At 39.7% G+C, this 14,262-nt stretch overlaps 1 protein-coding gene across 5 annotated transcripts in view; it reads right to left on the bottom strand.

The window, feature by feature from the left end:
- LOC106965126 (septin-9-like) overlaps positions 1-14,262 on the bottom strand; it is an 84,385-nt gene that overhangs the window by 35,771 nt on the left and 34,352 nt on the right. Inside the window, exon 1 of one of the 5 annotated variants that reach the window (XM_015061040.1) lies at positions 3,744-3,810. The exons of the other annotated variants lie outside the window; for them this stretch is intronic. Within the exon in view, the coding sequence (XP_014916526.1) occupies positions 3,744-3,795 (52 nt within the window). The 5' untranslated portion in view covers positions 3,796-3,810. Of the gene's footprint in view, positions 1-3,743; positions 3,811-14,262 lie in introns of those variants that run through there. 5 annotated transcript variants of the gene reach the window in all.

Here is a 14,262-nt window from a genome sequence, read left to right as displayed (position 1 = left end):
ACCCATAGCACTGGTAAAAATGGATATTTTAATTAACCCTCAGTTTGATCTCCTCTAATCAAAAAGAAATACTTTATTGAATAAAAAAGAAAATATGTGGTTGTGGATTTTTATACTTCAGTCACCGATTTCACCTTTGCATGCATGTGGCCACAAATTGCTTATAGTTTTATACTAAAGCACGATAGGCTCACACAATACACATGGAGATTGTTTTCCACATCTATTCTTTTAAGAAAGGATATCCTAAAAGCTAAACAACACCAGCTAGACTGAGCGAAGCTGCGTCGAATTTAACATTGGCAACAAAACAGATGAAACTGTTTCCAAATGTTCCCTGGAAATCTGAATCACGCCTGCATCCTGTGACCCCCGCTGCCCCGCAACGGCAAGACTGCAGAGTCAAAAGGAAAAAGAAATATATGCTCTGGGAATAAACCTAATGATTAAAGTGCAGGACAGGCTGAGGTTTATTGATGAGTTTGAGTGACATGGACGACTCAGTGATTTACTTGTTCCTGTGTTGACATGGGTTGATACTTTTTTCCCATCAGCACACTGGCTGAAGGTCTAAGAGACGTTTATGACGTTCAGCAAAAAGGCTTCCTTCCTGCCACGGCTAGATGTCAGAAATTGTCTGTTTTGTTGTGAAAGTCAAAGTAGAAACCTGTGTTTATTGGGTACTGTTGGCAAATTTAAAAGGTATATGTGTTAACTGTCCTCATAGACATTATGAAATATTTTTTTTTTTAAATCTCAGAAAATCCGATCTGAAAGAACTGACAACAGGGCAAAGGTTTGTCTACTTGGAAGGTCATTTAAGAATCTTACAAAAGTTGAATCTGTGCTCTGCAGACAAAGTTATGCAACTTTCTTCAAGGACACAACTCAACATTTACAACTTGGCTACAGAGAAGATATCTGATCTGTTTTTGCATTAACTTATCAATGTTTTATGAGTAAGAGGGGATCTTTCCTCCAGCATTTCTTCTTCTTTTTTTTTTTGTTTAAATTGGCTTGATGTCTCTTGAGAGAAATCTTAAATGTTTTCCCCAACATGCATCAACAGAGTAGCCCTTTTGATATGACAGCATTTTGTTGCATATCTCTCCTTATCAAAGAAAATGTTCCCATAAAGTTGTCTCCGCTCAGTAAGCAATGTTCTCTGGATGAAACCCATGACACACCAGTGTCTCAAGCTGCCATTTCCTCTTGTGGGAACCTAAGATCAAATGAGAAGTCTGTATGATGTGTCAGACTTTGGGGAAAAAAAAGAGAAAAAGTAGCATTTACAAAAGCAAGGGAATGGATAATGTGTGGGTCTGCATGCATGCATGTGATGTTGTTCATTTCCATTCAACACAAGACACGCTCCTGGCAAATGCGCTTTTATATTTACCTAGTCGTGTCTCAGGAGAAAAATGTGAGGATTTTTCATCTTAACCTGAGAGAGGTTATTTAGAAAAGCAACCAATCATGAAATCCTTTGGGCTAACGTATCGGGGTCTCCAATCACAGGGTCCATGTCACATCCGGCCCATACTGAGCAAAATCCTGCAGGTTCTTGATTTAGGGAGTAAGGTTCTCTGATCAGATGGCACGAGAAGAGGCGCAAAAGAGGAGTTGATGGTGAGTTGGACAGAGCTAAATACAGCAATTCTAGAGGACAACCTGTTAGAGGCTGTGAAATATTGGACTATGTTTAGGACAAATGACCTAAACATAGTGCCAGAGCTACAACTGGAACCTGTTTACATCAAAGACTATTCATGTGTAAAATGATTTTTATCCAATCTGCCCTTCGATCAAAAAATTACAACTTCTTCAGTAATTGCGGAAAAAGTTGGTTCTACAAAGTGTTGACTGGAGGGGGAGGGGAGGTCGGGTGAGTACAATTACACACAGATTTCTAGAATTGGATAAATGATAAATATCCTTGCACTTCCCAACATGCACTGCCTTCGATCCATCACATAAAAATCCTAATAAAATATTTATAAAGTGTCTGGTTTAAAGAAAACAAGAAGTGAAAAAGGTTCTTGGGAGTATGAACCTTTGTGGCAGACGCTGTTTGACGGGTGCGCTATTGGGTCAGTGGGGGAGATCTGCGATTGGTCCAGGTCAGGGATGATTGCTGAGGGCAGATGGTGGAGAACATGAGGAGACGATTAAAAGAGTCACTTTTGTAACTCAGCAGCTCCAGCGACTCTGGGACATGTTCTTGTGTAGCGAGGGGGAGAACAGAAAGAGAAGGAAAGGAAGGACGTTGAGGAAAAGAGGAGACAGGAAGAGAGAGATAAACGAGGAGGACGGGGGTGGGTGGAAAATTATTGCTCGAAAAGGAGAAAGGGAAAAGAGGAGGAACATCTGGCTTGGCCTGGATATCTACAGGGAAGATAGTTCTGCTACAGTCTTCCTGTTGTGTGTTTTGTGCTGCTGTTGCTCCGATCCCCTGTGGTGCAAATGGAGACAGCATATGTGACGAGTGAGGACTCCCCACTGCGGGCCCCCAGGACTCAGCGGCCCCCGTCCCTATCTGACATCACTCCCACATGTTACCAATACACTTAAATTAAAAGTACATATGCACATCCTGAGCTTCTTAATACCAATGTACACTTCTTTACAAAAGTATTCGCTCCCCTTGAACTTCTCCTTGTTGCCTCGATACTTGATAAACTATTAAAAAGTAGTGAAATTATGTTTTTTATAGATACAAATGTAAAAGTGTGGCGTGTATTTTCCAACAGCATTATTGAAAAGTTTGTTCATTTTTTTTTTCCCTTCTGAAAAGTGAACTTCTGACTGATTCTCAATTCTTGCTACTTCTAACAGGTTTTTCTTCCAGAATTGTTTCGTATTGAGCTGCATCCACCTTTCCTGTACCTACTAAAGAGTAGCATCCCCACAGCATGATGCTACCACCACCATACCACTCTTACATATCGTCCTGTCAATAGTTTCCCCAACATGAGATGTGGATCATGGGCCACTTGGCTGCTTGTGGTGTGCATTTGCAGATTCCAATTTGTGCAATATTCTGAAAACTACAAATATTAATCACAATAACGTGCTACTGTGGACATTTATATCAAATTCCAATAAGACGCATGCTATTTGGTAGCAATGTGACAAAAAATGAAAAAAGTTCAAGGCATATGAACCACTCGGTCACTCACCCTGTGTCAATCAGTAAGCTAATCAAAACTCTGTGTTTTCTTTTTCACTTGCTCCTTTTATGGACTTTAGATTTGGTTACCCCAAAGCGGACAGAAAATCTAAGCAGTTATTACGGTTTTCATTGACAGAACAGTGTTTGCTTATGATATTTACCTGTGAGCTCTAAGCCGCCAAAGTTTTCTTCAGCTGTGTTCAGTGGAAACATCCGTCCAGGACTTGGACAGAGTCGGAGAGAAACTGCAGCCTTAACCAGCCAACTACAATAAGTTTGAATCATGTATTCTTTAAAATAACACCACAAAGACAGTCAATTGAGAGACTGGTTCTCCAAAAAAAATTAAAGAAACTAAGCAGCAGAGTCTCACAAGAGGGAATACTGCAACTAAATCACGACAGCGGAAAAAGGGCAAAGCATTCATTAATTTCCCTTATTCACATCTTTACAAGCATTACTGAGGATCAGACATGTTTGGCTTCAACCAGCCGGTGTCCGATTTCAGTTTAGTGAAGCAACGCATGAAAAGCCTTTGAGATAAGTGTTAACAACCAAACTTGATACTCACCAAGTGTGAAATTTGTGTGGTTGCTGTATATTTCACTGCAAGTAGAAGTCATCTCTCCTGCGAGCCTTTTTCTGTTTCACCTCTGGCTTAGATGGGGGATTCAAAGGTCCAACTTCACACTTTATTAGGTTAGCAGCCGTTAGTAAGTTTTCTTTGCCACTCTTCAACAAGATCTAATTGAAGAAACAACCCCTTCCAGGACTGACACACACTTAGATCTATCTCATGATCTTCTCGAGGCAAAGCCTTCCCTAATGAACAATAAACAGAGCGACTCCACGGGCTCTGCCTTCTGGGGAATCCCTGGATCTGCAGGGGCAGGGGACGACTCAAAGGCAGTAAGAGGGAAGAAAAAAAAAAAAAAAAAAAAAAGGGGAAACAACTCTGTAATTAAACTATTTGTGTAGTCGCTGCATGTCTTCCAGAAACATCTAACCGAGTTATGATGCTAATTTTCTTTAATGGAAACCCCACGAAGGCAGAAGCAGCGAGGCAAATTACGGCCAAGGGAGAAGCTCTGCTTTCAGGGATCAGTGAGCATCACTTTTACTCTTTTTACCTCCAGAATTTCCGGCTGCCAGTGGTTGTTCCTTTGAAACAGCTTGCCCCCCGCTCTCCTTTCAGCGTTTTAATTCCTCATCCTTGCCTGCCTCCTGTTCTCCTGAGTGATGTCGATGTGTTCAGTCTGCTGTGTAGCATCACCGAGCTTTTCATGCCATCCAGACTGGAGGTGAAAGTTCACTAGACATTTATCTGAGCTCCACCGACACGTCTATTTTTCAAGCAGATTACGGCGTTCCCTTTTGGAAGGAGAACCTGAAAGCTTCCTTTGAATTATCCAAATCCCTAAATTGTCAGCGTAAATCTCTGTGACAACATAAGATCGCCCTTATGAGCTGTGCTTTTTAACGTTTAGGCAAGAGTAGCTTCTAGGATGTCACAAGAGGAAACACGTTTTAATGCACAGTCCTGCAGTCAGTCGGCGAAGTATGTACAGTAGTTCACTCTTCAAAGTCTGATTTAAACTGCACATATCAATCCGTCACTGAAAGTTCATGACACGATAAAGATTTTAAAAGCTTTTTCATATAACTTTGCAATGTGCATTCAGTCTACATAGTACATTTAGATTTCTGAAGCTGCTCGCCATTTTCTTTACCTGTTTAGTTCTTGTGCATTTGTAGTGGAGGGGAGGACTGCTGTTGGATGAATAATACTTGAATATTGATTTTAAAAAAGTATTTTAAGACATTTTTCCCACGTTAGAAGTGAAATAATCTGCGAGTGGAACTGCTACTTTTCATCAATATTAAAGAGCTATTTACTTAAAACAAGCTCAATCTAAAGTTTGCTAAAAGGTTACTTGTATGCTAGTTTTGTCTCATTTCATGTGTACTAAGATATTTGCACTGGAAACTAAGCCAAAATTAATTGTTAAGATTTTGAATTGACTTTTCGACGTCAGCTGGAGCTACAATAACCATTCAAGATACAATGTGATTAAGTGTTTTTATTAGGTCATTGCTGCAATATTTTTGTAGCCCTTGGTTAAATTTCTTAGTAGCTCAGTATAATCGGTGAGTTTGAGACTTTCAAATTTTATTTATCTGTGAAAACTGATGATCAAATTGTGTGTCTTGAGTATAAGATGTGCAGTAAAAGTGCAAACCTTCCAACTAAGTTATAACGCAAAGCAGTTACAGCGTCTCCATTGTATTCAGTGAAGAAGGTTTTAAACTGTTGGTTCCATTCATATTTTTTCCAATGACTAGAGTTAGATACAGAAATTAATAAACAAAAGCAGATGAATCTCTGCTCTCATATTCATCTCAGCAGACGGCAGGAATGTGACATGTTTGAGCATCTGTCCACGCAGACATCGTACGCCTGCTCTCTTTGAAGCATGTCGTCTGTATAAAACTTCGTTAGCAAAGATTGATAAGGCTGATTATTACAGAATCATATAATCTATTCATATTTCCTTGTTCCTCTAAATCATAACTGCTTGCTCGAGTCAAAAGATTCACACATTCACCATTTGAAGTCAGAAGGAAACCTAACAAAATGTTTTCTTTAAATACTAAAAATGGCAGACAACAAAGCACAGCTATGCAATGTTTGTTTTTGTTTTGATAGCTGACAGAAGTCGAGTTCAATCTCATCAATCTGATTGTGAATATAAAAGACATGATTTTGCCATTAGTTTCTTGGACAAAAGAACCTCTAATCTTTGAATAAACAAAGAGGATCCAAATGGAGCCGGATCACTTAATTGAAGATAAACGCTGAGTGTAAGCTTTATCTTAGCCTGCTCTATGCAGCCCGAAGCCCATATCTACTATCTGCCTTTCATCTTATGACAAGATTGGAGTTTTGTTATGTGTGTAATTGCCGAAAACAAGCCTTTAAGCAAAACCTCCTGTGGAGTTCAGCGTTAGGCCAAAAGAAACATATTGATACAAAAAATGAGAGGGAAGAGAAATTGAATCTGCTAAAGAAGAAATCGATATCTGCATCGGGATGCTCAGCATACGCAGGAAGCTGAACGGTAAGGGGGTGTTTGCAGCAGCTGTGGGACATGGCATGATGACTGAACAGGACAAAGGTCTTTCTGCAGTGGTGGGAAACTTCTTTAACCCTTGACTTCCCCCAGATGCTCAAAGTAAACTTCAACTTCCGAAAGCCTTATCTGGGAGTGCGGAACTGTGTGTGTATGCGTGCATGTGCATTTGTGGATGTGTGTGTGTGTGTGTGAGTCTATTTGTGTGGGGTTGTATGGTCTCCCTCCCAGTGCTCAGTTACATTCCCTCTCCCTTTAAGATAAAGACATTTATTAAAAATATTCTCAAGCTTTGTTAGTTTTGACTTAAAGCAGTGTTAAAAATAAGTATATAGAGGAAATGATACGCAAGAGTGTTTTTAAAAAAAATCTCATTCCATGAGAAAGGCATGTAATCTCTGTTCTGATACATTTCTATTGACGTTACACTCCTGTGGTCCATGTTTCAGTTCCAGGAGCTTCATCAGGCTGCAGCCATAAGGCAGACTACTGTGATACGAGACGTAACATGTCATTTTAAATTAAGGTGTAAAACGGAAGGAAACGTGGTTTTGTCCCATTTACCCTGTAATTGGATGTTATCTATCAAACACTGCCTCCTGGTGGAGGAGAAACACAAGACCAAAATTCAGTTCTGGATATTTGAAAGGGACCGTCGCTGCTCTCACTGCAGGGCATTTTTGAACAAGACTGATGTAAGAGACTGACTTCCAGAGTGCTCATTATTTGGCTCAACCAGACACACTGTCTTTAACAATCTGTTATTCCCTGCAAAAGCAGATCTATGGCCTTTATAAGGTGCACTTTACTAGTACTGGGTTGGACCATCTTTTGCTTTCATAATTGCCTTAATAAGATTAACAAAGTTATCATTCCTGTGAGATTTTGGTCCTAATTGACATGACAGCATCATACATTTCCTTCAGATCTGTCAGTGATAGATTCATGATGATAATCTCCTGCTCCACCTCGTCCTAAAGGTGCTACCATGAACTGAGATGTGGAGACTCTGGAGTTGCACAGGAACTCAGAGTCACGTTCAAAGAACCAGTTTAAGGCGATCTGAGCTTTTTTGATATGGTGCTCATCATTCTGGAAATAGTAATCAGAAAATGGCTACTCTATGGGAAGGACGTGGTCAGGAATCTAAAATCCATTTGGCACCACAAACCATGCCACAGCCAAAGATAGTTAAGGACCATTCATCTCCCATTCTGGTGCTCGGTTTGAAGCTCACCAAGTCGCCTTTACCATATCAACGAGTATAAATGAATTGATTTTTCTACTTGCATTGGTGGACAATTGAACAAATCTACCCAATGAAGTGACCGACATTAATAAACTATGGTCAGACAACATGGGATGCCTACAGATGTCTAGTGAGGCACTTTTTTGCTGGCATGGGGGGGATAATACACAACATTGCTTTTGTGGTTTTATTATATCCAGCGATCTAAAGTCATTGAAAAAGTAAATGTATACTTCTGTAGCCTAGTCCAATATGTCAAAATGGGTGATTATTACAGTCATATTCATTCAAATCATCCTTTTAAACCTAGATGCTGACTTCATTCTCTCTCTGCAGCAGTTCTCCCTCATAACCACCTACACAAAAATCTCTGCTTCCTCTACTTTGCCTCTAACGTCTTTCTTTCCAGGGTAATTAGCCGACAGGTCACGCTGAGTAATGGTCTGGGATCAGTCCAGAGTAATTGCACTGGGAGAGGATTGACCTCAGATATGCCTCTGCCTGAGGGTGCATGTATGGCTGAATGCATGTGTGCATGTGTGTGTGTGTGTGTGTGTGGGAGGGCTTGTTAATGAGAGACAATGAAAATCAGACAAAAAAAAAAAATCCAAAGATAACGAAAGTGTGTTTGCGTACTCTTTTTTGACTTGCGGACAAGCAGAGACAAATCACCCTCTGCGGATCCCTCCCCCTCGGTCTCAGAAGGTCAGTCCAAATTAAAGACAAATGATTTCACTTGCTCCTTTGACCAGAGCAGTTACACCTTAATTGTAAGACAAATGTAGCTGAAGACAGTGTGTTTATTTGGACAGTTTGAAGCCATTTTCCAGCTCTAATTAAAGCATCTGCTGGTCTGACGTGACAGTATCTCTTTTGTTCTTGATCAGAACAACAGGAAGGCGTGACACAATAGCACTACCACTCTGTGAATACACATCTTCCCAAAAAATAGCCTTGGCTTCAGTCTTGTTATTTTTACCCTTGGGCCACTGCTATAAAAAGTGGTTGTTTCCCTAGAGTCATGACTAAAGACGAAACTCAATGAGGTATCTGGATGTGATCCCAACGATAACCCACCAGTCCTCAGATAAGGATGTAGTTTATGGTCGAATGCTGGCCCTGCTGACCTCACCGCTCTCTAGTAGCTGTAAAAATGGAGGAAGTTCATCTTTAGTGTTAGCATGAAAGCAACTCTCTGTTCCTAAGTCTCGGTCAGTCAGTCTCAACACAGACTTGAGTGTAATTACCTTGTCTTTTGTTTGTTTGTTTGTTTGTTTGTTTGTTTGTGGATTCCTGAACCTACAAATTCAAGGCTTCATGAAGGATGATAGCTGGAAAAAGTCAAAACAAAGTGTCCTTAATGGAATAGTATCTATGTCAAACTACTACTACTACCACTACTACAACTCTGTTCCATGTTTGCTGACAGCATGCTTTCTTATAAAGAGATCTGCTTGTTTTAATGCAGATTATCTTTCTCTACTTCTGATAACATTCGTCGATTTCTGCAACATCGTTACAATTTCTGTCGAGTATCAGCTCTGTTTTGATAGAATAGACACAGCTGACCTTCATTATCTGTAGTCAGGATATTGGCAGTCGCTGAGTTGCATAGCGTGGATGGGGCTTGTTCCTACGCATCCCTAAGATGCTCCATCCAACTGCAATTTGGGGAATTTGTTGGACAGATCAACATCTTAGGGCCTAAGGTGTTGACCTGGTGTTGAGACTAAGGCTTAGGCTCTCCATCAGGTTGCTTGAGCTGATCCTGAGCAGGCGATGAGTCTCATTGGTGTAACTTTTTGCGTGGGACACAAATCATATCTGGACTAATAATAATATTAATAATACTTTACAGTTACTTCACTAGATGCAGTCAAGGTAATTACAATTGGATCTTGTTTGACAAAACACACTGCACTTTGACAAGACGTGTGATTATTTTAATACTTGTGAGTTTATATGGAATGGGGTCTCATCATTAGCCGCGCTATAAAAATAGATCCTTCTGGATGTCAGCAATGGATGCAAGGATTACTGGAACGACTATTCCTCCCCGCCGTGGTGAACAGGAACAAGCAGGTACAGAACACAGATGGAGGGATTTCTTGCCATTGCTTTAAAACGTGTCTCTACGATTCTTCTAAGTAAATATCCCTTCCCATTTTGAGGTGGGACTTTTCTAAGGCTTCGACTCGCGTCAGCTCTGCGTTCTGCTCAGAAATTACTATAATTCTTGCCTCACTCTTGTTAAGTACCACAACCCATTAGAAGAGAGATTTTGGTCTCATTCCCTAGAAGATAAATAACTACATCTCACTTTCTGTAACTGAAGTTGAGGATGTGGTTTCAGAAGATGATCAATTGCTTTTTGGTGGAAAGAAATCAGACTAAATTCTTGAACCTAAATGACCTATTTGCCCAACAGTAAGCAGCCATCAGTAACAGTTCATGCAAAACGGTTGCCTACCCATAAACCTTTTGTATAAACATACTGATGTCTTGCTTTGCAATGTTCCAAACAGTGCAGAGCACCAGGACCTGGGAAGCTGATGGACTAATATCATAATATCACAAGACACAAGAGAGAGGAAATACCCTGCAGTGAGGTCACTGTGACAGCTGACGCCGTTTCTTTAGTTTAATTTGACCATTTCTTTAATGTTTCTTCTATTTGGTAGTTTCATTTTTATGTTTATTTAATTTAAGATTTGGTATTGTTTTCACTAGTATTTGTTTAAGTTCCTGTATGTTTAATTACCCCTCATGTGTCAGCAGTGGTCTGATCGGTCACTATTTAAGTTCCCCTCATGTCTTGTTTGTTAGGTCAGTTTTGTGCTTGAGTTCTTTGTGTTACCACCTGAGTTGTAGTTTGTTATGTTGACCTCAGTTTTGGGCCCAGTTCTTCATTGTTTAATTACTTTTGAACTTTTTTGTAATAAATTAAGATTATTTTTGGATTGCATTCAGCGTCTCTCTGGCTGGTCTATGCAAGAACCCTCACAGTCGCACTGCGGGGGAAACAATCCCAGTTGAGAGAACAAGGAAGGAAGCAGAGTGGACTCTGTGTGCACTTGCTTGTGATGTCATTTCGCCGTGGAAAAACCGAATGGGCAGGAAGGTAGCTTATGGAGCAGCCAAGAAATCACAATTGATGTTCACATAAAAAAATAACAAGATTAACCCAACACATTAATTGTATCATGAAAAAGTTGTGGAGGAATAGATTTCTCACGATCCTCTGCAAAACTATACCACCTTTACTGAAGCACCACCTAAAAGTCACCTTATAAGTAAATAGAGTCAGTATAAATCGAGCTGATCCGTGAAGGTCCTGGAGGTTTGTTAGAGATCTTTAGTGAACAAAGAGCATCAAGACAACAGCAGACAGGTCAGCACTAAAGCTCCAGTTCTCACCTGTCCGCTGTTGTCCAGACATATGATGTCAAAGAAAAACCCAAGCTTTGGACATCTCTCAAAACCCAACAAGACACAGCAGTCTAAGTTCAGAGTCGAAGCACTGAGATCATTAATAAGAGAAGCCGCCAAGTGACACATGGTAACTCTGGAGGAGCTGCAGAGATCCACAGCTCAAGAGTGAAATTCTGAGGGAAGTGCTGAACTTCAAAAAATGCTGCCTTTATTAAGAGAGACAGGCGAAAAGAAGCAATAAGAGGTCTGCTCGTTTTACCACAAGCCGTACAGGAAATGACAAGTGTGGGAAACATTGAAACCACAACAGTTTGTTTTGTTGTTTCTTTTTGGTCAGTGTTCAGGCCGCTGTCTTTGACTGCAAAAACTAATTCGCATCATCCCCAAGTGAAACATGGTGATGGTTGCATCATCAAACAGGTTAAACGTCGCAGAAGACTCAAGATTCTGCACAATAAGCCAACAGCCAGCTACAAAGCAACGGTTCAGATGAAACTGAACATAAACATTTCAGTCACAAGCTGAAAGCTAAAATATACATAACCTAAGGTTACTACCATGACTGCAATGAAATGGATAAATACAATTACATGCCACACTTTTCATAATATCTTTTTAAAATTGAAAAGGAAGGTAATTGTTTCATGCCTGAAAAATGCTTGGGTTAGAGTTTTTAGCCATTGGGACTCCCAGTCAGGTCACTACTCATTTCGACTCCTGACTGGGCCCCTCCCTGTGGATCAGTAAGTAGCTAGCTCCCTACATAATCTCTAAGAGTGCCGTGTCAAACTCTCAGCAAAGACACAGATAAGAGATTTATAGTTGCTTGCAAAAGACGACAAACAGGCAGAACACAACATGACATCCTGCAGCACCGGCGAACACAGACAGATTCAGACATTGGCGCATTGTTCACAGTCTGAAGACAAAACATCTAAAGCTAAATGATAAAGTGGGCTATTTCATCTGGAAACACGTAATACTGTGACCCAGCCAAGAGTACAAAACGTTAAATGGCCTAAAATCAGAAAGAGATTATATCTAATCATAAAGTAAGTACAAAAATACCTGAGTAATGCATTTAATAGCAATGCATCTCAAAAAGACCTAGTTTTCCTCTAGTAGCTACAGCCATTTATTTCACATGTTACTTTTGGCAGTGATTAACATGATCAAACAATATTGGAATGGTCTGGTGGATATTTTTTGTATTTCATATAGTAGAAAGGACAAAGAAATAAAAAGCATAAATCAGTGTGACGATATAACAGTCATCACTCCAGATGAGCCTCTCTGGTTTACAGGACTCTTCAACAGGATGATGCTATCACTCCATACACAGATTAAATGAAATGTGTTCCCCTGCATGACAAAGATATATAAAAAGATTTTTAAAGTGGGAGTGTTACTAAAATCTGTTTTTTTTTTTAACTCTTTTTTTGTACAATGTTATTCCCTCATCCAAAACAGGGAATAATATTCCCTGTGTTGCTTTGATTATTGCTGCATGAGTTTCCAGTGTTGAGTTTATCATACAAACTCCTATAAACTGTTTTAATTAAACAGCATAAAGGAGGAGCATTGTTGTGATAAGATACTGAAGGGGGAGTGTTTGAAAGAGTAGGAGTTTCTTAACTCCTAGTCTAACTAAAGAAGCAGGACAATTTCATGGTGTCAATTATAATAGAAATGAAATTATATAGGCAACAATTTCATTATTGGTCTGGGTTTGATTTATTTATTCATTTTTCAAATCAAATTTCAGATTGCTCAGATCTTTACCAGGACTGTCAACACAAGTGTCCACATCTGTCAACTGTGTATCTTACACACTCGACCCAATAAGTCTGTGAACTTAATTAACTTTTATTACCAAAATAATTCCACAAAATATGTTTAAGTGTCACAAAACTATATATGGGTTACATAAACTTGGCTATGTGTTACTAAAACGTGGCACACATATCTGTAAGCCATGTAATTGCACTCGAAACTATTCCACACTGGAATACATGCAGTTGTGTGGTTTTGAAAAGGAATTGTACTCTGCATGTAATTGGATCATGTTGTCATACAGAATCAAACAGAACAAATCCAACCGAGAGGGGAAAACGTCTTCGTCCTCAGTTACATACATGTATAATTTCACTTCTATCATAACTCTAATTAAGAGCTCAACTGCCACGCCAAACCGGTTTTTGCCATGTGAGGTTTTCCTCACATTGCAAAAATCCCCCAAGCTTTAATATGCCATGAACAAAAGAAATGAATAACCACAGATACAGACAGTCAGTCTGCCTTCTCTTACTGCTGACAGATGGTTCTCCAAGGACACGGCTTCTTGTATTACTGGCAGGCAGGCAGACATCCGATTAATCAGACAAGCTGCTCCTGTTGTTGGCTCGTTTCTTGGTGCGATATCTAATACTGGTTCAGTCAGTTACAGTATAGTGTGAATGGATGTGCACCAACAGCTATGGACTTAAGGGGAAAGTTCAAAGAAACTCTACTCTGGAAAAAGCAATATTGTTAAACCAGCAGGATGCTTGTTCTTCCACCAAAGGAGAATGTGTGACTTGGGTTTATGTGATTAGAAGACAGTCACTTTCACTCAGTTTAAATGGTTTTCCTCTGCAGACGTCGCCACACCATAGCGGTAGGCTAGTGTCGATCTTCTAAGAGAGGTTACTGAACTAACTTATGGGACAAAAGTGGAAGGAAAAGTAAAAACTGCTTTCAGATGGCATGTTCTAGTCACGATCTAAGAAATTTAAGATCATACGAGTTAAGTAGGGGATGATATTGATTGTAGGGCAGGACTAGTTGTAAAGGTTTTCAAGAACAGTTCATTGAAAAAGTACTTGTGCCCTCAAAGGTTTTCTTAATTTTTCAGTGTGACATACCAGCAGAAAGTAGAGGACAACAGCATGTAGTCGCATTTACACTCATACAGGTCCAAGTATGGGTCTTCTGCATTAGTGCTTCGTTTAAACAATGGTGTTTCTGTCACAGATACATAATTGACCGGATGTAAATACTGACAATGATGTTTTTCCAAAAGCTCCTAGGTTTAGGACATACTTCAAATGTTTAAAATGTTTCTAAGTTTCTTTTCATTTGAACTTACTCTTGGCTTCTGCTTACTTAGAAAGAAAATTTTGCTAAAAAAAAAAGAACAGTTTTACAGTCATCTGCAAAGCAATTAAAGAAAATGACTTCTTGTTAACACAGAAATCCTGCTTGGAGTTGCATTTGGTAAGACAGAATTGGACAGTAAA

This window comes from Poecilia latipinna, unplaced genomic scaffold (assembly GCF_001443285.1).
Source record: "Poecilia latipinna isolate Pla-1442-1.1 unplaced genomic scaffold, P_latipinna-1.0 Scaffold1770, whole genome shotgun sequence".
NCBI classification, from domain to species: domain Eukaryota; kingdom Metazoa; phylum Chordata; class Actinopteri; order Cyprinodontiformes; family Poeciliidae; genus Poecilia; species Poecilia latipinna.
The sequence above is the reverse complement of the archived record's forward strand: the minus strand, read 5'-3'. Positions and strand labels throughout refer to the sequence as shown.